General features: G+C 43.1%; 1 protein-coding gene across 1 annotated transcript; it reads left to right on the plus strand.

Annotated features, from left to right (window-relative positions):
• Positions 1 to 4,226: 4,226 nt before the first annotated feature.
• Positions 4,227 to 10,066, plus strand: RPS15A (ribosomal protein S15a). Its single transcript, XM_065892482.1, has 5 exons — positions 4,227 to 4,244; positions 5,319 to 5,456; positions 5,934 to 6,013; positions 8,665 to 8,750; positions 9,917 to 10,066. The coding sequence occupies exons 2-5, from the start codon at positions 5,324 to 5,326 to the stop codon at positions 10,008 to 10,010; spliced, it is 393 nt and encodes a 130-aa protein (XP_065748554.1). The 5' UTR covers positions 4,227 to 4,244; positions 5,319 to 5,323; the 3' UTR covers positions 10,011 to 10,066.
• Positions 10,067 to 23,327: the final 13,261 nt, after the last annotated feature.

The raw sequence follows: 23,327 nt of genomic DNA on the forward strand, positions 1-23,327 counted from the left end.
CTTTTTAGTAGCAGGCTTACGCAAGATGGTATTTAGGATTTTTAGCATACTTTTGATTTCAGATTTTCAGCTAAATGAAACTAAAGTACATAATAGGTTAAGAGTCATGTCTATGACCTTCACTCCAAGACCAGCCAATAAAGAACAAAACTCATCCTGTATTTAGTCAAGATTCATTTCAGTAGAAAATCCTACTAGTTTTTCAAGACCAGAATAAGCCTTTAAAGGTAAGCCTCAAGATTCTCATTTTATGGTAACACTGGCTGCTTTTGGTCCCCATAGATGGAGTAGTTGAAATCTGTAGGAATGAACCTCTGAGGGCTGGAAATGTGACATATTTGGGAACAATTCTTAAACTGATTAACTAGCTGTAATATAGTTTTGTGAATTTATTGCACTGATGCTGTAAAACCTGGACCTTGTGTTATATCTGTTCCTAAATAAGTGTTGTTTTCTCTCCTTCAATATTGCTGTAAACAGTGGCACCCATGTAGCATATGTTTGACTTTTCTTTTTTTAATGTTTCGTATACAAACTACCGTAATTTACATGTTTCCTCACTGTAAATAAGCTTGTCTTCCTAGATTTTTGTGTGTATGTGTGTTCTACCAATTAATTACTTTTGCAGTTTTAATCCTGTATTATTTCTTCTACTTTGTTTTGTGTAAAAGGGGAAAAATAAAAAATCTGGAATCCCTCCTTTTGTCCTTTCTTTATAGCTTAGCCAGTACAACGTTTACATGATCGGATTTATGTACCCAATTAATGAACTACCCTGTGTGATCATTACATGGCTATAAGGTGCTCTTTAAGAATAAAATGAAATAAAAGGGTTAAATTTATTCATTCAGTAAACATCCAGGCACCACCCTAGATGGAAAAGGAGATACAATGAATAACTGATGGCCAAAGGTGATGTGTGAGAGGGCCTGGTTGGAAGAATAGGCAGGGAGCTATGCAGGAGAGAGTGCCTGCCAAGGCACCTCTGTACCCTAGGGTCTAGCTCAGAATTCGGTACCTGAGCTGCTCAGTAAATAATTGGTGGGTGACTTTTGTCTGCACTTAGAATTTTTTAAAAAATAGAGCCCCAGGCTTCCCTGGTGGCGCAGTGGTTGGGAGTCCGCCTGCCGATGCAGGGGACGCGGGTTGGTGCCCCGGTCCGGGAAGATCCCACGTGCCGCGGAGTGGCTGGGCCCGTGAGCCATGGCCACTGGGCCTGTGCGTCCGGACCCTGTGCTCTGCAACGGGAGAGGCCACAACAGTGAGAGGCCCGCGTACCGCAAAAAAAAAAAAAAAAAAAAAAAAAAGAGCCCCAGTTGGATATTTTATCATTAGGCCTTACTATCTATACGTAGTGGATCCTGGGAACAGATTCAATGTCAAATTAAATCTCTTTGCTCCCCCTCTCCCCAAAACGTATGGATCCTTCCTTGGAGCCTCCTGGGGGCTTGATGATGTCCAGAACAGGGAAGTCTCAACCCAGTCACCATAGGTCTCCTGGTCACTGGATGCTCTGAAATGCTGGTCTTCCACATGCAGCTATGATTACTCCCCAGGCCAACTTGGCTACTCCTGTGCTAGCTCTGGCCACAGCGCAGGTCCCCTTTCAACTCTTGCCTTTGCACCACTTCTGGCAGAGGTCCTGTCATTCCAGAATTCACAGGATGACAAGAGGCAATTTATACATGGCCCTCCCGCTCCATTTCCACCCTTCTACCCTTTTCCCAGTTCCAGCCCAACCATTCTGAGATTTCTGTCCATCTTTATATGCCCTCCTAGCTCTTATTATCTATAGGCCACACACCCTTCCTAACGTTTCAGGATCTCAAAACCCCGCAAGTAATTTAGTAGCTTAGACAAGTTATAAGTGACCACTTTTTTGTTTTGATTTTTTAACCTACAGCAAAATTTGGAGACTGAGTTAAGATTGAATTTAGCTTGCTCCCTCATTTGTGAAGTGGAGATAATAGTACAGATCTCACAGGGACATTATGTAATTGCGTGTGTTGTTTTGAGGATTCAGTTAATCTACAGGAAGCACTTAGTGGCAGTTAGGAATTAGTAGTTGTTAGCACCCTTCACGACACAGATCAAATGGCGCTTCCTCTGTGAAAGCTTTAGCAACTTTCCAGGCCACCTCTCCGTTCTCACAGCACTTCATATTGGCGTCCTGATCTCTCTCTGCTAGGATCTGTACCTCTTAAGGGCAAGAACTGACATTTTTGTCCTCTCACCTGGTACAACACCTGGCAGGCACATGGTAGGCACTCATTAGATATTTCCTGAATGAAAGGATGAATGAATGAATGAAGTGTATAAAGAGATAGTGGGTGGTACTAATTTTCTATTTATGGTAAGGCTCTTGAAGGAAAGTGGATTTATTCACTTACCTTCCCACTGTTGCTAAGGCCCTCAAGGTGAGCACCACATTTTTAGTCAACAGAATGTGTTGTTAAGTGTACAGGTAACCAGTTCTTGAAATGTTCATTAGAAAAGCAAATGTCCTTTTGTAAATGTAAGTTACAACCAGAGATTTCTATATCCCTGAGATGTTCAAACTGGGAGCTTGGTTCTCCTCAATATTCACCTGGGATTTGAGAAGCATTGGGGGTGGGGGAGGTGGGCTGTGATGCTAATCACAGACACTGAGCATGCAGGCTCCCGGGTTTTATGTGTCTCTTTTATCTGGATTATTTCATTTACCCTCATAGCAACTTCAACTGATTGGTGTATCATCCCCATTTTGCAAATCGGGAAACTGATTTGCCCATTCATTTATTCATCAAATACGTGTCAACCGCCTACTATGTACCAGATGACTTTTCTAGAAGCTGTGGGTACAGCGGTGAACAAAACCAACCAAATCCCTGCTTACTTAAGGGAGACAGACGATAAATACACTTCCAATATTTCAGGTGGTAAGTGCTATGGAGAAAAATTAAGCCGGGCAATGGGGTTGGGGGGAATGGGGAGAAGGTTGTATGAGTGTGTGATTGAATAGAGACCTGAGGAAAGGGAGTGGGGAGCAAGTCTCGGGATAAACTGGGGGGGAGGAATACTTAAGTTAAAGGGAAAAGCAAATGCAAAGGCCTTGAGGCAGAGTATGCTTGGTGTATCTGAAGAAAAGCAAGCCAGGGGCGAAAGTTGGGGGGGATGATGTTCCTAGGCAAGGAGGCAGGTGTGCAAGTCAGGGAGGACCTTGGTTTTGGTAAGGAATTTGGATTTTACTGAGGGTGCTAGGAACCCTTGGAGAGTGCAAGGTCTGACAAGTTTTAAAGCGATCATTGTGGCGGCCAAGTGGGAAACACAAGGAAGGGTAAGAAGGGAGGGTAAGGGTGACAGCAGAGAGGAAAGAAGTCTATGGCAGAAGTTTCAGATGTTGGGTATCTAGCCTGAGGTTACTCAGCTCCGGAGAGGGCGGAGCCAGAATTCACTTCCTCCCAGGCCGTCAGACCCCGGGCTTCAAGCCGTACCTACTAAGCATTTATATACTACGTGCCAGACATTTTGCGAGCTCTTTGTCACCATTATCTCATCTGTTCACCTGGGATTTGAGACGGCTGAGCGTTTATTTTGAAAGCGCTTAAAAGGCTGAGCGTTTATTTTGAAACATTTGTGGCTTTCTTCCAAACTGTATCTCAGAACTCAAAAGCAAAGCCTGGAACTCCAGTAAACAATTTCTAATATTTACGGAGAGTCAAAAAGGAAGCACCGATTAAAAAATATATTTTTGACTGTATGAAAAAGTAATCTATACATGTTTCAAAAAACAAAACTAAATTGTATTGGGAGAAAAGCAAGTCTTCCATCCCAGTTCCTAACGCCCTTCCCAGAGGCATTTACCGATTTCTTGTGGGTCCTTCTAGAGATACTGTAAATACGCAAGTATCAAAATTAATTCTAAATGGTGAACAGTTACTGCAATAAAAATTTGCAAATATCTAGGCCCTTGTCAGTTTTTGACTTTTACGGATTAGATGCTAGAAGGGAGTCGAACCTGTGCTAACGTCGCACCTCCACCAGCTAGCTCCCCAGGGCCTCGCCTGGGTGTTCGACTCCATCGACTCTCTACTGCCCACCCCTGAGGAGGTTCCGCCCCTCACCCGCCTCCTTCCACTAGGCAATTCATTTTTTAATTTTTTTTGTTTTTGGCGGTCCTTTGAAAGTCTCGCGATAGCCCGACCGCTTCCCATAATTCCGTGCACTCGCCCCTCCCAACTTCTTTCAGCCATCTTTCCGTGACGGTGAGTGACTCTCTCTGAACGGTCTAGTATCATCCGTCAGCTATCGGTGCCATCCCATGGTCTAGGACTCGGCTTCGGTGCCTTGCGAGGATGTCGGAGACCTCCTGGGCCGGGGATACTATCCTTGCAGGGGTCTGGGCAGGCGGAGTGGGGAGTCCTGCCCGGCCGCCCCATGCTCTGCACTCTGGGGAGCCCAGCCTCTGGGGCGCAGGCCGCAGCCCCGGCGGGACCCGGAGCTTTCGACCGTCAAGGGGCAGTCCCGACTCTTTCGGCGGCGCCAGGATCTCCCATTAGTGGTCGAGGCAGCTCCTTGGCTCCGAGAAGCATCGGGGAGCCGTAGCCTTGGTGAGCCGTGCAGCTTCCCATTACTTCGGCCGCGCCGGGATCCTCAGGAGGGAAAACTGGATCCTGCCTGGGGTGGCGGTTTGCTGGGAACGAACTTGGGTCGTCTGGGCTCCAGGGTTTCCCCTCAGACACTTTGTTGAGCTTGAGGAAGCAGGTTGGATCCCTACTGTTGTCATTTGAGGCATGCCTCTATCCTTAGCTTTCAAAACTATTGAAGTTCGTGCCCATTGTGATAGAGTCCATTCTGGTGCATGTGAAATGTTTCTGCCTAACAGTGTGCTACGATCGCTGTTGGTCATAATTTTAGATGGCACAAGGACGGACGTTTCATTTCAGTAGTTACGGGTGTTAGGTGAGAGTTGAGTAGTATCTTTTGGGCGTTAGGACAAGGCTGACACTGAGTCAGTTGGTTTAAAGGACAATGTTAAATAGTACAGATGCTGGATTCCAGAAGTTTGGAAAATATTGCTGGTGATTATCAGCTCCCGTTCTGAATAAGTGACCTACCATGGCTGGTATTTTCATTTGATGGATGAAATAATCAAATGAATTATTTGATTCGACACAGTCGACATATTCCTCTGGGTATCCTGGGGAACTAGCCTGCTTAGAAATGGGGAAACTTCCTCATGATAGAGGCAGAAAGGAAAGGATGTGTTCGCAGTGGAATGATTGGGTGCCTTTTAATGGCAATGCCAATAAAACCCCTGTTTTGTCTTCCCTGAACAGTCATAATGGTGCGCATGAATGTCCTGGCTGATGCTCTCAAGAGTATCAACAATGCCGAAAAGAGAGGCAAACGCCAGGTTCTTATTAGGCCGTGCTCCAAAGTCATCGTCAGGTTTCTCACTGTGATGATGAAGCATGGTAAGTGTCTTGCTGTTTATTATGTTTTGAGGTAAACATGTTACAGAATGGGTCCTGTAGAAGTTAACTGTTGCGGAGATGTGGGAAGATGGGAGAACAAGGTGGCAGTCATACATGGGAACTAATGCAGTTGATTGGGGCTGTGGACAGGGTAGTTCTGGACAAATGATGCTGTTCAAGAAATACTGAGTAGGGTAGGACTGTTGAAAGGAGGAGAAAGTCTGGCAGCTAAAATGGCCTTTCTTTGTGTAACATTGCAGCTGCAGCATGTCACTGAAAGGGCCCTGAACCTAAGAGCTCCTTGGGATGGAAAGGAGGATTGTTTTGTCTTGGGCACGAGGTAGCCTTTGGGAGTGGGAAGCCGTGAAAAGGCAAGGAGGAAATAATCCCCTTTTTAACATTTCAGGGTGGATTGTTCTGGGTGTTGCCCCCTAAATTTTAAAAATTATTTTTAATACAGTCACTTGTGTTCTGTAGGTTACATTGGCGAATTTGAAATCATCGATGATCACAGGGCTGGGAAAATTGTTGTGAACCTCACAGGCAGGCTAAATAAGGTAAGGATTGATTGTTTAAAAACCTTCAGAATGGTCTACCAAGGTGTTCCATGTTATAATTGCCCTTGTAGAATCAGATAATGTGCTTGCTTTAGGTTAAAAAGATTAGGGATTGAATAAAATCGTTAATTTTTATATAGGACCTTTTACTTCGTTTGTTCTCCAGGTAGAATTGTGAGTTAACCTAGTGTTTGTGGAGTAGAAGGTATCTGAAGTGAGATGCGGGAGGGTTGGGTGAAAATGAACAACCGATGATACTGGTGTTTGAATCTTGGGTGGCTCAAGGCCACTAGTCCTGACAATGTAAATAACTTATGGTCCTTCGTCTCGCTTGGTGGGTATTTTGAACAGAGAGTATGGGATTCTCTAACTATTAATATTTCTGTTTTTGCTGACATAAGCTGAATGTATGTCTTTCAGGTCTCTTCTCCCTGTAGGCATAATCTACTGAATCTGTTTGATTCTTTTGACTTTGTGGTTTAACTGATTCCATGTATTTTGGGGGCAGGTATCTGTCTATAAGCAAGTTGGGGGTCTCTAAGCTGCTACCCTGCTTTCTGTGTTCAGGTTTGTAGCTTTCATATTTGCAAGGGGTCCAACAGAGTTGGGCACACGTGCCAACAAAGTGAGTGGTTAGTGACAGGGGCCAGATTTATTGATAAGGTTATTTCCTGGACCAACAATTCCTGTTTTACAAAGTTGGTTCCTTACATAGTGAATTTGCTTCCTGTGTGGATACTTAGTGTCAGATGAAAACTACTGAATTTGAAGCCTTTGAAGAATTTTTGAAGGGAATTTTGGGCCTATGTCTTGTTTTGTTCTCTTGTAGCCATTAGACTCCAATCCCACGGAAGGATTTGGATTCACTTCTCTTTCACTCTGACCTTCACAATGTTCTTGAAGTACAAGAGGGCGTGTCTTTTTTCCCCTGTTTTTAGCAGTTAGGAAGCTGAGAGCTGAGTCCTGCTCAAGGTCTCAGTAAACTCTGGAAGAGCTGGTTCCAGTATATAGTTTAAAGCTGTCCTGCAGCAGCTTTTGTTGATGTTAAAAAAGCAAAACCAAAAAAACTTAGTTGGAGAAGTGCCCTGTACTTCATTTCTCTTGAACTACACATAACAGCTTGAGAAATAAGTTTGAACAGAGTATTTCCCAAATGGAACTCATTTGTGACATCCTTGTTCAGTGGTATACTAGTTTAGAAAATCCTTGCCAACAGGTAGTTGAAATCCAGGCCCTGCCACATTTAACTGTTTGAATTAGTTTTTGGTTTCTCTCAGTTGTAGTTTTCTTACTTTATAAGACATTTTTGCCTCAGTTTCCTTCATGCAGGAGATAGATGTACCTTATTGTGGAAATGTAATGCAGTTGGGAAGTAAGGTAGTGTTTAAAGATTATAGATTAAGAAAATTCTTGCCTTGATTGTATCCTCTTAAGATTCATCTGCTTTGGGAGTGGATGTGCCGGAGTTCTGCCAGCTGAATGGAAGGGATTTTTGCTGCTGGAATAAAGCAAGCCTGGGTATGGTAGTGTAGAGGCCTCAGAAAGGTCTTTCACTGTAGCTTGCTTGGGTTTTCCCTATTCCTATCCCTGTATTGCTTGCATCCAGTGTGGGATTGCCCTTGATGGTCAAGTGACATTTGTAGCTGATAAGGTGATGTTACAAAAAGAAGAACCTGAGTGGCCCTCCTGCCATGGGGCAGTTGGGCATGACAGGTCCATTTTCAGTGTCTGTGGGTTCAGATCTGTCTAGGGAAGTGTACCAGCTCCAAAGACTTCACTAAGTTCTAATCTCATAGCCCCTTCTAGTTTACAGTTAAGCATCTTGGAATCTTGAATGATTCTTATGTGGATGTGCACACAGCTTTCTGTCCGCTCCCTTAGCCCTCTGAAGGTACTAATCCTGAGTGTTCTCACGTGATCATTTCTTGTGTGTAAACAGCAGGAGACTTCCTGCTTTGATTTTTTTTTTTAAGTGTGCTAGTGATTTGTAGAGTTGGTGGTCTAGCAGAGGGCGGGGTCACATTTAGCTCTAATTAACTAAAGAGCCTTTTAGTCCCCTCATTTTCCACCCAGTTGGATGTAGTCATAGACCTTGTGTGAACCCACGGATAGATTCATGTAGCCTGTTAGTGGATATTTGAAACTTTATTGTGTTGTATGGTTTAGGTGTGATGGATTGTAGTGCCTTGGCTCTTAGCTCTCACTTTGGAGGATAGTTGCTGTGTCATCTCTCCCACCCAACACTGTCGTAGCATGCGGGTGGGATAACTCTTTACCTCTTTCTGCCTTCTATACATTTTGCTAGATTAGTAGGGCTTGACTATAATTTATTTGTCTAAGACTTGAGTTCTTTAAAATCTGGTCATTTGTGCTGAGGCAGCTCTGTGGGCCATAGGAATGCACACTGGTGTTATCTTGGTGTTTTACTTCTTCTGTTGACTTTTTCAGTAGTTTGCCTTTTCTTCCTAAGTAGGCATAGTCTTAATTGTGTTTTTCACATGGCATTTATATCAAAGATTGTACAGAATAGATACCCATTAAATGTTGAGTTGGTTGGTTTATATGACTATTCAGTTATAAATGCATTTTAGTGTTACTCTTTTTCTGTTATTGGTGAAGTGTGAACAGCGTTTTCTGTTATGTTTTTACAGTGTGGAGTGATCAGCCCCAGGTTTGATGTGCAACTCAAAGATCTAGAAAAATGGCAGAATAACCTGCTCCCGTCCCGTCAGTTTGGGTGAGTCAATTTTCCGTATTTAAAAGTTAATGCTGTGGATCCCTGTGATGCAGTTTGACTTGAGCTTTTTTTTTTTTAACTTAATAGCAGTAGCAGTTGTCTCCGTTTCCATCCTTGACTCAAGGATTAGCTCCTGTGTTGCCATACTTCATGTGTTAGGCTCTAGTTTCTGAGAGGCGTGGAAGAGCTGAGGCTGACTGAGAGACAGCAGAATTGTGTGCCCTTTAATGTCTGCTCTTTTGGCTCAGTGCATATAGTTCATATATATTCACTGTGAATCCCCTCCTATGGCCAGAATGACTTCTCAACCATTGGCCTCTGGGGAAACTCGATTTGAAAATCTTCCTCCTCAGTAAGAGACTGAGTTAAAATCCTGGTTTTTCTGCTTTAAACCTGTGATGCCTTGGGCAAGTCATAGCCTTGATTTCTTCATCTTAAAAATGGTAGTTCTCTTGTAAGTTATAGTATCACCTGATTTAGTTCTGGTAAAGCACTTTAAGATCTGACACAGTAAGTGCTTATCTATTTGTGGTTAAGAACTTAAACCCACAGTCATGTTTGGTGATGCTGAATTTACTCCCACTTCGTGGTTGCCGTATAACAGGTATAGTGTTACGAGCGAGTCATTTCTGATTGTAGTTACGCTACTAATTTTCATGCCTCCCAGTTGGCATACCTTCTGTGTCTTACGTTGATCCCCATAGTAACCCATGAGGTAGCCAGGCCAGGTGGGACGCCCTTTGTCCAAATAACTGTACAGTAGCCTGCCTGTGATGGTACACACAGTAAGTGGCAGAAACAATTCAGTCAGTACTTTAATGCTTTAGATTGCATGTCTCCTTGAGAGCAGGAAGTGACATTTTGAAGTTAAAGGAGTTCCAGTCTTTGCTCTTAGGTAACATTGCTTCTCGTTGTTAGCTGAGGCCAGGGCTGTATGTGTATAGCTGATATCTCTGGGTTTGGGTCTTTGGTTCTAGGAACCGTGCCTGTGTACTGCCAGCCTGTGGAGGCAGCATTAGTCTGTGTGTCCATTATGGGAAGGCATCTTAAGCATTGATAAATGTTGGAGTTTTTCTGTACCAGAAAGTAGCTCTGTGTTGAACATTCTTAGGAAAAACTTACCAGCTTTTTTTTTTTTTTTTTTTTTTTTTTTAAACTTTCCATAGTTTCATTGTACTGACAACCTCAGCTGGCATCATGGACCATGAAGAAGCAAGACGAAAACACACAGGAGGGAAAATCCTTGGATTCTTTTTCTAGGGATGTAATACATACGTGCAAATAAAATGCCTCAGAGGACTCTGGTGCTTCCCTCAGTCGTTTTGAACTTTGTACAGCAGAGTAGCAAGAGCGTCTGCGGGAGTGTACAGCCTTTGTGTTAATTGGTGAATGCTGTTTCCTTGACGTAGAGGAAAGTTTTGACTTGGGATAACTTTCGCCGTCACCCTTGTGGCTCACCAGAGGAGGGTGTGTCTGGCCCTGGATGGTTGACTCTGGGTTGGGGTCCAGGTGGTGAAGCTGTACCTTTCTGGAGTCTTACATTAATCCTGGAAGGTGTGGTGCCTTTCCTCTTTTTAGTTTGACAGAATACATATTTCAAGCCCTAAAAATATGATATGGTTGTAGTTGATTATGTAAGTGCTCATAAGGAAGCAGATAACTAGAGCCCCACAGCTCACTAAGACTCATCTCAAAGTAAATTTGGATGGCATATCAGGGACATTTTAGCAATATGTGGTTATAAAATGTCATTTTTTCCAAAAAGTGGACCATCTTCTAAAAACTAGTTTTACTATAAACCTGTCACCAAGTATATTCTGGAATTGGGGAGAATTAGTTTACTGGACCACTTGACCTGGGAAATGCTTGTAAAGAGCTCAGACACCAAAGAGAGGGCAGGGGTGGCTTTTGTGAAACAGACCACGGCTCCACTCTCCCTTCTAAGAGTAGTGCTGTCCAGTACAGCTGTAACAAGAGCCACATGTGTAGTTAAGCCTTCTAGTAGCCGCGTGAAGACAAAGAAACAGCTGGGATTGATTTTTTTTTTAATAACATTTTGTGTTCAAAAGTTAAAATTTCAGCATATAATTGATGTGAAAAATGAATGGGATTTTACTCTTCATGATGTCTTTGAAATGATGAACACTGTACATTTATTTATACCTAAATTTTAATAGCTACATGTGGCTGATGTTCCGTATTGGACAGCACAGTCTAGACTCTTGATTCTTGGTAGGTCTGGCCAAGGGGAAAGGACGCTTGGAAGAGATCCTGGGTATGTTATGTTATTGAGCACCTAGCCAGCTGTATTTTCCTGCATAGGAGTAGGGTGAATGGGGCAGCTCAGCCTTACCAAAAAGGACAGCAGCTACTTTTCCTCAGTTGTCTGCTGGTCAAGTGGGCCAAAGTTAAAAAGGCTGTCAGGTTGTAGGCCTTATTACAAGATGTCCAATAGACCTAATAGGATGTTAGGTGCCTAAATCTGTTTGATGTATAGGTTTGATTTTATTTTTCTTTTCAGAAAAGGATAAGTTTCACAGTTCTCCATTGGGATTGTTTTGATAACTTCCCTATAGGGCTGTTTTTTGACTTTCTTCTGGGTCAGACAGTTCTTGGTAAAAATCCTCGCTGACCTGGCGTAAGGTGAATTCTGGCAAGTGACAACTTCTTTGTTCTTCCTGTTGGGTAAACAGGGACAACTTAATCTCATGGGGTTGCTAACATGGACTGGTGCATGGCTTGTATTCAGTAACTTAGTAACTTCCTGGAAGGAGGGCCTACTGTAAGATATGGGAAACAGGAGTACCTAGACGCCCTAGAGATGTGGCTGGTAACCACATGTGGTAGGCCTCACTTGCTAAAATGTGAGGAGAAAAGTTGAGAGGCATGTCTGGGTTTGGGGCCTCTGATGTTTGGAAGGCCATGAGTAAGTAACATGGGTTTGGGGGCTCAGTACACCAGGATTGAGGTCTGCTTTTCCACGTAATAACTTTGATTCCCTCATCTGTATATTGGAGGTAATGGAAAAAAACCTACCTCAGTTGAGGGAAATATGAGGTTATATAAAATAACACTTGACAGTCATTTTACAGCTGTATTTGTCAGACACTGAAGTGAAGTGAGTCTAGAAGACCAAAGAGCTAATGGTTGATTGGTTCTCTTAATGCCAAGGTTGTAAGCTCTAGGTGGATGGAGGCCATGTTTTGTTTACTGTTGTCTGGTCTCTAGCCTGATACATGGCACATAGGGGAAGACTCAGTAAGTACACCTTGACTGAATATCATACTGGGCATTGACTTCAAATGCTAAAGTGAGGACAAGAAAATGGCCCTATTTGCCATTAGTAGTGATCCTGTGTCCTTTAAAATGAACAAGGGTGGGAAAAATCTGGATAAGGAAAATTGGGTGACCTATTGATGAATTTAACAGCACATGAGTGAGGAAGCAGGTGGCCTTAGTCCTTGTTTCTGAGACCCAGTAAGAGTTGTAACGTGACCGGAGGCTGGTTGGCTGGGTCTAGACACCTGGGTTTGAGGCTCTGGAGATAGTTTAGGTTCCTGCTGGCATAATGACTTGGCTCAGAGTTGTACTTTGCTGTGGTGTGAACTCAGCTTTTCCTCCTAACGTGCTACTGTTGCCAGCAGGCAGAGATCTGGGGTTCGGAGTGGGATAGCCCACCAGATGCACTTTGAGTCAGTGTTAAAGGGGGCCGCAGCATGTACCCAGACCCTGGAAGTCAAAACCGCTGCCAAGAACATCCTCCATGTTTTAGCAGCACGTCTGTGTCCACGCCAGTGCATGCCGCGTCCTCGTTTAGAACCTGTTTTGCCTTGCCTCTGGGTAACTTGGGTAGATAGAATTCTGAGTACTCAGTTCTCTGGGAAAGCCAGAGTTATTACAGTCTTCCTTGGTCAGGTCAGCATCTGAGATTACTTTTCCCTTCTCCCCAGGCTAGGAAGTTCGCTTTCCACTACTGACCCCGAAGAAAGCAAGCTCTGGGAGACCCGAAGTCTGATTCTTACTTGGCTTTCCAGTCGAATTCACTTTCCCAAAACAACTGACCATACCAGTTGTTTCATCTTTAATATAGAGATAATCTAATCCTAAACTCTAAATCACCCCCACATATGTGCCCCACCTCTGAGCCCTTGCTTATGGCTCACCCCACCTGGAATGCCTTCTCTTCCCCAGAGGTGTTCCCAAGATCCAGCTTAAATGTCACTTCCATCGTAAATCTTCCTCCAAAAGGAACATGTGTTGTTATACTCTATCTTTTCTCTCCTAAAGATATAAATGCCTTAATAAGGCTAATAGTAGTTTTTAGTGTTTGTTAAATTTTACTGCTATATGCCAGGCATGGAATAAGAGCTTTACATGTATCATCTCTTTTCATCTTAATTCTGCATGATGGCTACTATTGCTGGCTCCAGTTTTTCAGGTGAAAAAAATGAAGCACAGAGCTTTGACACCATTTATTGAAGATGCTAGGGAGTGGCAAAGTCAGGATTTAAATGCTTTACCAGTCTAAGTTTTCTGGCCCTTATGTTCTGGCATACATTCTCTTTATCTTCAGTGTGTAACTAAATTTATTATATGTTTACCATATCCAGGCACTTGGGGTACCCAGGGTGTGCCAACATCTAGTCCATGTTCCACAGCAGGAACCCTGTTATCTCTGTCCCCAGCATCTAGCCTATCAAAGATGTCAGCATGTTTAAAAAAGTGATCTCTGACCCCCTGGGCCATGGGAGAGTGTTTTTAAAAGTGTAATCCCATCCAGTGCCTGTGTTATAGTGTTGAGTCCACAGAATTCCGTGGTCCCAAGAGTCATTCTCAGGGAAGCATGGGAGTAGAGTGGGATATGGGCAGGATTCAGTTCAAGGTCACTGTCCTGGCACCCAGGTTCCAGTTTTATGTTTTAAGTAATCTGATGGGCAATGAAAGTGCTGCAGACCACACAGAAAATAAGGGAGGCAGTAAAGAAAGATACGGTTAATAGAATGGATCACATGCTGTGTGATCTTGGGCCAGTTGCCTTTCCTTTATGTGCATCAGTTTCTTCATCTTTAATGTAGGGATAATGGTACTACTCTCTGTGGTGGTCATTAAGATTAAACATAATGCTTGTAAAGTGCTGGAATGGTAATTAGAGCTGTTGGCAAAATATTCAGGTTCTCCACCTGCCAGGCACATGTACTTTCCATGTGATTAATTCTGGTCAATGAATGAGCTATGAGCAGAAGTGATGTGTGTTCCAGGCTGGAGCATCTAGTGGCTGGTGGGAGAACTCCCGTGCACCCTGTTTCTTTCTGCCATGGTGATGGGCACTGGGCTGCATTAGCCCAGGCCTGGGAGTGTGGATGACAGTGCAGAGATCCAGCTATTCAGCAGTGACAGAGTAGGAAGAGCAAGAAATCACCCGTTGATGATTCTGCTTTGTTACTAGCCTCCTACAAGTGCTTAGAGCAATCTCTGACATTTAGTAAGGGCTTATTAAGTTACAAAAAGGAAATGGGTGGGCTATAGAATAATAGGGTTTATCATTCTTTGAGTGGATGTCAGGAGACTGTAGGACCCTCTGTTCTCAACGTGGCTTTTTCCGTTACCCACCGCAACCCCCTCCATGCGTACACGTGGCTCTTACATACCCCCAACCCGCAGCCCTCTGACAGAGACAGTCCGTCCTTAGGTGGGGCACCTGCCTCAAACCAGGTAGAGGATACATGAGGGTTTTTGAACCTGGAAGACGTGAGGTTTGTGTCTTTAAAATGGTGGAAATGATAAGATAAAAACCTTGAGTGCTGCTGATTATCATGATTTCGGCCACGTGGAAGAAGACGCTCGGAACAACAGAGGAATGTCCCTGAGCAGACAGATGCATCGGGTCCTTATGGTGTTTGGCTTCCGGTGGTTCCTGAGATGCAGCTGCACCCTACCCTTCCCATGTTCGTATTCTGTGAGCAAGGAATAACATTCTCCTCTATTATTTTTCAAAAGTACTAGTTTGAACTAAATTTAAATTTAGTGTATTTAAAATAAATTAATAAAGCTAAAATTAAATTTACTGATTTGAACTAAATTCTAGTTACTTGCAAACTAACACAGCCCTACTTGCAGCTCTTTCACTCATCTGCTCTGGAGCTTCTTGGGGATCAATCTTGTCATCTGTCAAATGGGGGCTGGGATATTAGTCCTACCTGCTTTTTTAAAATATTGAAGTATAGTTGATTTACAATGTTGTGTTAGTTTCTGGTATACAGTACTACCTACTTTATTAGTCATTTTTCGTTGCAAAAAACAAACCACTCTAGCTAGTTTAATTTATTATAGGATATAAGGTAACTCAGTCTCTGGAAGGGCCAGAGGCTTTCCTCCAGGGCTGGTATCTCCATTACACCTCTGGCCCATTCTGTTAAAAAACTCAGCTCCTGAGTTCTTTGCCCCTGCTGTTTCTGGAAGCTTGAGGTTTCTATCACCCTTACTAGTATCAGTTCCACACTGACTTCATGTTAGCCTCTGATGCATGGTTTCTCAACCTTGGCACAATTGACATTTTGGGCAGGATAATTCTGTGTGTGTGGGGGGGGGGCTGTCCTGTACATTATAGGATGTTAGCAGCATTGTTGGCCTCCCCACATTACATGCCAGTTGAGACAACCAAAAATCACCCCAGGTTGAGAAACACCGTTCTATTGGATCAAAGCTTCACACTCGACTGCAAGCAGACTATGCCAGGGCAAGAGTTCAAAAAGAGGCCTGTGTGTCATATGTCTGTGTATTTAAAAGTAATAAATCAAGGGCTTCCCTGGTGGCGCGGTGGTTGAGTCTGCCTGCCGATGCAGGGGACACGGGTTCGTGCCCCGGTCTGGGAAGATCCCACATGCCACGGAGCGGCTGGGCCCGTGAGCCATGGCCGCTGAGCCTGCGCATCCGGAGGCTGTGCTCCGCAACGGGAGAGGCCACAACAGTGAGAGGCCCGCATACCGCAAAAAAACAAAAACAAAAGTAATAAATCAAGCTAACAAGATGTTTAGTAAAATATGTTGGTTCTCATCTCCTATCTTGACAGCTTCATAACAACAATGAAACCCCAAACAAATTTGGTTTTATATGATGAAGTTGGCAGAATGTCTAAACTGAATTACTGCATATATTCTGAGCAAGTTGATGGGACAGCAATATTTGAATGAGAAAGACATTCATAATTTATGAACTATTATATAGTCCATAAAATTTATTTCTCTTGCCTTCATTTTTCATAAAATCACTAAATATGTTGTTATAATAAAGGTTTTTGCATAGTTTATGTTCTACAGGCAGTAGTGATCCAAAAGACAAAAAAAGTGTAATTAGTTTCAAAATATAAAAATTTGAATATGTTTTCATAGAAGATACAAATGAAAGTTAGTGTAAAAATTTTAAAATTTTAAAGCTCAAAAGCCTCAGTGAAGTTGCTTTTTAAGTACTCAAAGGTATTAAAATTACAGGGCAAAATACAGATTATATAAGTATTGAATATCAAAGTTTTAAATCAAAGTTGTTTAAAACTAGAAAATTTTAATATTTTGAAAACAATTTTATTAATAGTTTTATTATGTAATATTTCTCTTACATGACTTTTTGCAGTTGTACCAATCAGTGTCAATCTAGTTGCTAATATAAAGAATTGGTATTACTTTATATTTCTGTCTTTGGATAGAAGAATGGAAATTTCTATCCAAATAGAAATTCTCTATCTCACATACACAAATTAGAGAGTGATATTAACTACTTAAATTGCAAAATGTTCCTTGGAAACGACAAGCAGGAACATGAAGAGAAACAGAAAAATGGACGCTCAGCACTGCTGGCAAGTGATGCTTGTTATGCTAGAATCTATTGCACACGTGCTGCTTGAGAAGGAGAAGTTATTAAGAAGTTAATTTGGGGGCTTCCCTGGTGGCGCAGTGGTTGACAGTCCACCTGCCGATGCAGGGGACACGGGTTCGTGCCCCGGTCCGGGAAGATCCCACATGCCGCGGAGCAGCTGGGCCCGTGAGCCTTGGCCGCTGAGCCTGCGCGTCCGGAGCCTGTGCTCCGCAACGGGAGAGGCCACAACAGCTAGAGGCCCGCGTACAGCAAAAAAAAAAAGTTAATTTGTCCTTTCACTTAAGTATTTTCAATGCTAAAGTTCTTCGCATACTGTGACATGGTGCCTGTCTGCAACACTGGCAGAGGCCACTCCCCACAAACCTTTCTGATATTTAGATACAGTTGCCCTTTGTTTAGAGATTTTAGGGTAAGAGGTGAGGAGAACATTCTTGGGGGCCTGAACGGTGTTATGAAATGGGATGCTTAGGATTACAGTTCATGCTGAGCCAGTGCTAAGCATGTGATCCTGAATGACAAAAGCACCCTGTGTTCCTTAATACATTTATGTTCTTATGTATTTCTGAGATACAGGGCCAATCTTGCTAGGATGTAAGTGCACTACTGGCTGCAAGGGAGACAGGGAAAACAAGTCCTGAGCCTCCACCTTGGGGATGTTTAGACTCACAATATAGGAATTTCCCCAAACGTAGAAAGAGTACTCAAAAGGTGCTGGGCAACCAAAATTGGTGGAATAGGGAAGTCCAGGGCTCCATTCTTTCCCCAAAACAACTAATGAGCTGGTGAAGACTGTCAGAGTCAGCTTTTGAAGAACTCTGAAATCTAGTCAAAAACTAACAACAACAAAGGGAAAACCTGGTGAAGAGAGAAACTGCTTCTTTATGGTGAGAGGGTGCAGTGGCATTTCAGATTGCCCACCCACCATCCCCCACACTCCATGGCTGTGAGGATGGTGACCCAGACTTCTCGTGCTGGTTGCGAGTGCCAGAAGGGAAACTATTCTTGAACAACTGTGGTGGTGGGGTCAGCCTGCCTGGTGGCTCCCTCAGGACAGGTGGAAAGGCTTCCTGTTTCCTCACTCGGGGCATTCCTGGGGTTGGGGTGACAGGTGGCTTTTGCTAAAAGCATTTAAAGGCACAGACAAGTACTGGCCTCAGCACCCTGCAGCAATACTTGGGACAGGTAATACAGATCAAGAAGCCTGAGAAAGAGACATGTGTGGGAATAGGGCTTTTCAAAGCTTCCATGTGTGCCTGGGACTCGAGAAAGCCATGTGCAGGCTAAGAGTGAGACACAGAGAAGGCCTGAGAAGACTCTGGGCTTTCATCTCTTGCTGGCCTTCAGGCTCTGTGCAAGCAGGAAGTGAAGCTAAGGCAGAGTTGCAAGTAGCCTCTACTAAGTGTTCAAGGCGTGCCCTGACACAGATCCAGTTGGCAAAGACTAAGAGGGTATTTTTTCTTTCCTCTAAAAGAATTGTTCTTTATTTCTTTTGTTGGCTCCAGACATTTAAGGTAACTCTGCCAAAATAGCAGTTGTCCGATAAGCTAAAGGAACACAGAATTCAGTGGCAAAGACTACAGACCTTACAAAAATACAAAACTCACTAAATAAGCAAACAACAGCAACCTGTAATAGGCAGAGGAAGGAAAATCTGACTTCCAGAGTTGCCACATATTCAAAATATCCAGTATTCAACAACCAAAAATCACAAGCCATGCAAATAAGAAATTATGGCCATTCACAGGACAAAATTAATTAATAGAAGCTGTCCATGAGGCAGCCGTATTTCCTCACTAAAAATAAAGCCCTGTTTTGGGGCCGTGAGGATGGGATGTGTTTAGAATGAATGTATACATGTGTGGTGACACTGAGGAACCACTGCGTGATGTGTTCTCTTGCTGTTTGGATGGGGTTGCGTGTCTCTATCCTCTTAGAAAAGTACACGGTGTGCCAAGGGAGAAAGAGGGAAAGCTCCCAGGAGCACATCGTTCCAGCCAAAGAGATGGTGGTGTGGGCGGGTGCGTAGGTGCCCAGGGAGAGGCGGTCCACACCAGCTGTGTTTCCAGCATGATCGCTCCCAAACCAGAGAGAAGATGTAAAGTCCCTGCTTCCCGAGGCATCCAAAGGACAGGGGCTTTGTAGAGTGTAACCCAGATGCTGTGTGAATGGGAATGTAGGGGAGGGCGGGGCCTTGACAATGAACTTGACAGTAGAATGGACTGGGGATATAGCTCAGCCTTCTTACCTTTGAGCTTCAGTTGTCTCATTTGTGAAAACAGATGATGATGATGATGATAATGATGACGGCCATACTTGGACTGTGCATTCTGTGTTCCAGACACTTCATATAAGAACTCATTTAGTTTTCATATTAATATTACAAGGTGGTGCATTTTACAGATGAGGAAGCTGAGGTGTAGGGAAGTTAGGTCACTTGGTCGTACAGGTAGTATTTGGAGAAAGCAGATTCAGATCTGGCCTCTGTCTTAAGCACTGCCCTGGCTTCATGGGCTTATCATGAGGATTAAATGGGTGAACACATTAAGAGCTTAGTCTGGTGCCTGGCACAGGATAAGTGTTCAGAAAATTGTAACAGCTGTTGTTATCAGTATCAGAATCCAAACATACAAATGGGGGCTTTCTCCAACTCTCTCATGTCAGATGTGCTTATGTGTGTAAACAGCCACGTTTAAAAGGGGAGTGGGGAACATCGTTTTGCAACTACCTATTAAACTGGTGGATCTTTACTTAGAACAAATTACAAGCACCTTTGTGCTGCCTGGAAGGTAAAATTTGCTCAAGCCTTCCCTGGTTTTACCCCAGCTTGGGCCCACTCGGCTGAGTGAGCTGACCGCACCGTCTGTCCCTCAGCCCCTGTGCGTCTTCGCTACCAGGCACTGACCTCGCATTTGTCTAACTTCCTGGTCATGAGCCAGTCTCTCCCGTTAGACCTCAAAGGATCTGAGAGGTTCACAGGAGAACATACAGGATGTGGCTGGTCCTCTGGGTGATTCTGAGGGCCCCCAGTGTAGGCCCTGAGAAAATGTGGGCAGCCCCATCCCCAGTCCATTCTGGTGGTCTGTTTGATAGAGCAAAATCCAGATGTCAGAGAATTTGATTTTCTTTGTTTCTTTCCCGTGAAATAGAATGTGGATCTGGTGTATGGGGAAGAATCTAGTGATTCATATTTTCTGCTTATTTGGCTCCTGGCTGAATGGGAATTTGCATTACTTAATGTCTGACTTTTTTCTGGGGAATCAAAATAAGTTTCCTATTCAATTATTAAGCAAGTTTCACAGCCAAAGAATCCTCTTATTTTTACAAGTGGGGTATTCCTTGGTGGAGGGTGTCTGAGTAGTTGATCCCTCTCATGTCCTCCATTTCCACTGTCCTCGTCTGTGCAAGAAGTTAAACTACCTCATTCATGGATTAGGAGCTTCTAAGAGGCAGTTTGGGAGACTTTGACCTTGGAAGCTGGGAGTGAATTTTTAATGTTCACCAGTTGTGGGGTAAGAGTTTGTGTCTCCTCTTTGTTCTTCAATCCATCAGCTTCGGACATGCTCACACAGGCCACATCCCTTGGGCCTGGGGTCATTGGAGACAAAATATGAAGGGAACAGAACAGTGTGTAGGGTCCAGTGTGCTCTGCCCTCGGCTGATCTGGGAAAAAAACCAAAAAACTCTGCTGCCCTTGAGATGGAGCTTAAACCAGGCTTGTAGCTGGGCCATGTCTGGGAAGCCCACAGATTAGTTTCAATTAAGTGTCTTTCCAGTTGGTCCCATTTGTTCCATCAGACTGTAGGCTTCTTGAGGGCAACTCAGCCACGATTCCTCTTTCCCTTCCTTTCTCCTCCTGTGCCATCATGTGTACAGCACAATGATTTAAAAAAAAAAAATTTGTTGAAGTATAGTTGATTTAAAATGTTGTGTTTAATTTCTGCTGTACAGCAAAGTGACTCAGTTATATATATTCTTTTTCATATTCTTTTCCATTATGGGTTATCACAGGATATTGAATACAGTTCCCTGGGCAGTAGGGACCTTGTTGTTTATCCATCCTATGTATACTAGTTTGCATCTGCTAGTCCCAAACTCCCAATCCATCCCTCCCGCAGCCCCCTTCCCCTTGGCAGCCACCAGTCTGTTCTCTATATGTGTGAGTCTGTTTTTGTTTCGTAGATAAGTTCATCTGTGTTGTATTTTAGATTCCACATACAAGTGACATCATATGATATTTGTCTTTCTCTTTCTGACTTAGTATGATAATCTCTAGGTCCGTCCATATTGCTGCAAATGGCATTATTTCATTTTTTTAAATGGCTGAGTCCTATTCCACTGTATATGTGTGTATTTATATATGTATTTCAATTCCCTAATGATTGGTAATGTTGAGCACTTTTTCATGTACCTGTTGGCCATTTGTGTATCTTTGGAAAAATGTCTGTTTAGATGCTTTGCCCATTTTTTTTTTTTTTCTGTATGTGGGCCTCTCACTGCTGTGGCCTCTCCCGTTGCGGAGCACAGGCTCCGGACGCGCAGGTTCAGCGGCCATGGCTCACGGGCCCAGCCGCTCCGTGGCATGTGGGATCCTCCCGGACCGGGGTACGAACTCGTGTCCCCTGCATCGGCAGGCGGACTCTAAACCACTGCGCCACCAGGGAAGCCCCCTTTGCCCATTTTTTAATCAGATTTTTTTAAAACATCTTTATTGGAGTATAATTGCTTTACAATGGTGTGTTAGTTTCTGTTGTGTAACAAAGTGGATCAGCTATACACATACATATATCCCCATATCCCCTCCCTCTTGCGTCTCCCTCCCACCCTCCCTATCCCACTCCTCTAGGTGGTCACAGAGCACTGAGCTGATCTCCCTGTGCTATGCAGCTGCTTCCCACTAGCTATCTGTTTTACATTTGGTAGTGTATATATGTCCATGCCATTCTCTCACTTCTTCCCAGCTTACCCTTCCCCCTCCCTGTGTCCTCAAGTCCATTCTCTACAGCTGTGTCTTTATTCCTGTCCTGCCCCTAGGTTCTTCAGAACCATTTTTTTTTTTTTAGATTCCATATATATGTGTTAGCATACGGTATTTGTTTTTCTCTTTCTGACTTACTTCACTCTGTATGACAGACTCTAGGTCCGTCCACCTCACTACAAATAACTCAATTTTGTTTCTTTTTATGGCTGAGTAATATTCCGTTGTATATATGTGCCACGTCTTCTTTATCCATTCATCTGTCGATGGACACTTAGGTTGCTTCCATGTCCTGGCTGTTGTAAACAGTGCTGCAGTGAACATTGTGGTACATGACTCTTTTTGAATTATGGTTTTCTCAGGGTATATGCCCAGTAGTGGGATTGCTGGGTCATATGGTAGTTCTATTTTTAGTTTTTTAAGGAACCTCCATACTGTTCTCCATAGTGGCTGTATCAATTTACATTCCCACCAGCAGTGCAAGAGGGTTCCCTTTTCTCCACACCCTTTCCAGCATTTATTGTTTGTAGATTTTTTGATGATGGCCATTCTGACAGGTGTGAGGTGATACCTCATGGTAGTTTTGATTTGCATTTCTCTAATGATTAGTGGTGTTGAGCATCCTTTCATGTGTTTGTTGACAATCTATATCTTCTTTGGAGAAATGTCTATTTAGGTCTTCTGCCCATTTTTGGATTGGGTTGTTTGTTTTTTTGATATTGAGCTGCATGAGCTGCTTGTGTATTTTGGGGATTAATCCTTTGTCAGTTGCTTCATTTGCAAATATTTTCTCCCATTCTGAGGGTTGTCTTTTGGTCTTGTTTATGGTTTCCTTTGCTGTGCAAAAGCTTTGAAGTTTCATTAGGTCCCACTGGTTTATTTTTGTTTTTATTTCCCTTTCTCTAGGAGGTGGGTCAAAAAGGATCTTGCTGTGATTTATGTCAAAGAGTGTTCTTCCTATGTTTTCCTCTAAGAGTTTTATAGTGTCTGACCTTACATTTAGGTCTTTAATCCATTTTGAGTTTATTTTTGTGTATGGTGTTAGGGAGTATTCTTCTTTTACCGGATTTTTTTTTTATTCCTCTTGAGTTGTATGAATTCCTTATATATTTTAGGAATATATCATATGGGTGGTTGTCGAAGATTTTCTCCCATTCTGTAGATTGCCTTTTCATTTTGTTGATTGTTTCTTTTGCTGTGCAGAAGCGTTTTAGTTTGATGTAGTTCCACTTGTTTCTTTTTGCTTTTGTTGCCTGAGCTTTGATGTCATATCCAAAAAAAATCATTGCCAAGACCACTGTCAAGGAGTTTTTCATGTATATTTTCTTCTAGGAGTTTTACCATTTCAGGTCATACATTACATTTAAGTCTTTAATCCATTTCAAGTTAATTTTTGTGAGTGGTGTAAAATAGGGACCTAATTGTATTCTTCTGCATGTGGCTATCCAGTTTTTCCAAAACCATTTATTGAGCAGACTGTTTTTTCCCATTTTGTGTTCTTGGTGCTGTTGTCAAAGATTAGTTGACCATATATGTGGACTCTGTTCTGTTCCATTGGTCTATATGTTTGTTTTTATGCCAGTACTATACTGTTTTGATTACTATAGTGTTGTAATAGAGTTTGAAATTAAGACGTGTGATACCTCCAGCTTTGATCTTCTGTCTCAAGATTGCTTTGGCTATTTTTTATTCCTCTTGAGTTGTATGAATTCCTATATATTTTAGGAATATAT

Source organism: Phocoena phocoena, chromosome 15 (genome assembly GCF_963924675.1).
Source record: "Phocoena phocoena chromosome 15, mPhoPho1.1, whole genome shotgun sequence".
NCBI classification, from domain to species: Eukaryota; Metazoa; Chordata; class Mammalia; order Artiodactyla; family Phocoenidae; genus Phocoena; species Phocoena phocoena.

Bases quoted from the DNA above. Each gene is read 5' to 3' on its own strand.
- RPS15A (XM_065892482.1), top strand. From the start codon at position 5,324: ATGGTGCGCATGAATGTCCTGGCTGATGCTCTCAAGAGTATCAACAAT. The intron at 5,457-5,933 runs GTAAGTGTCTTG...TGTGTTCTGTAG, and splicing joins CACTGTGATGATGAAGCATG to GTTACATTGGCGAATTTGAA. The intron at 8,751-9,916 runs GTGAGTCAATTT...AACTTTCCATAG, and splicing joins CTCCCGTCCCGTCAGTTTGG to TTTCATTGTACTGACAACCT.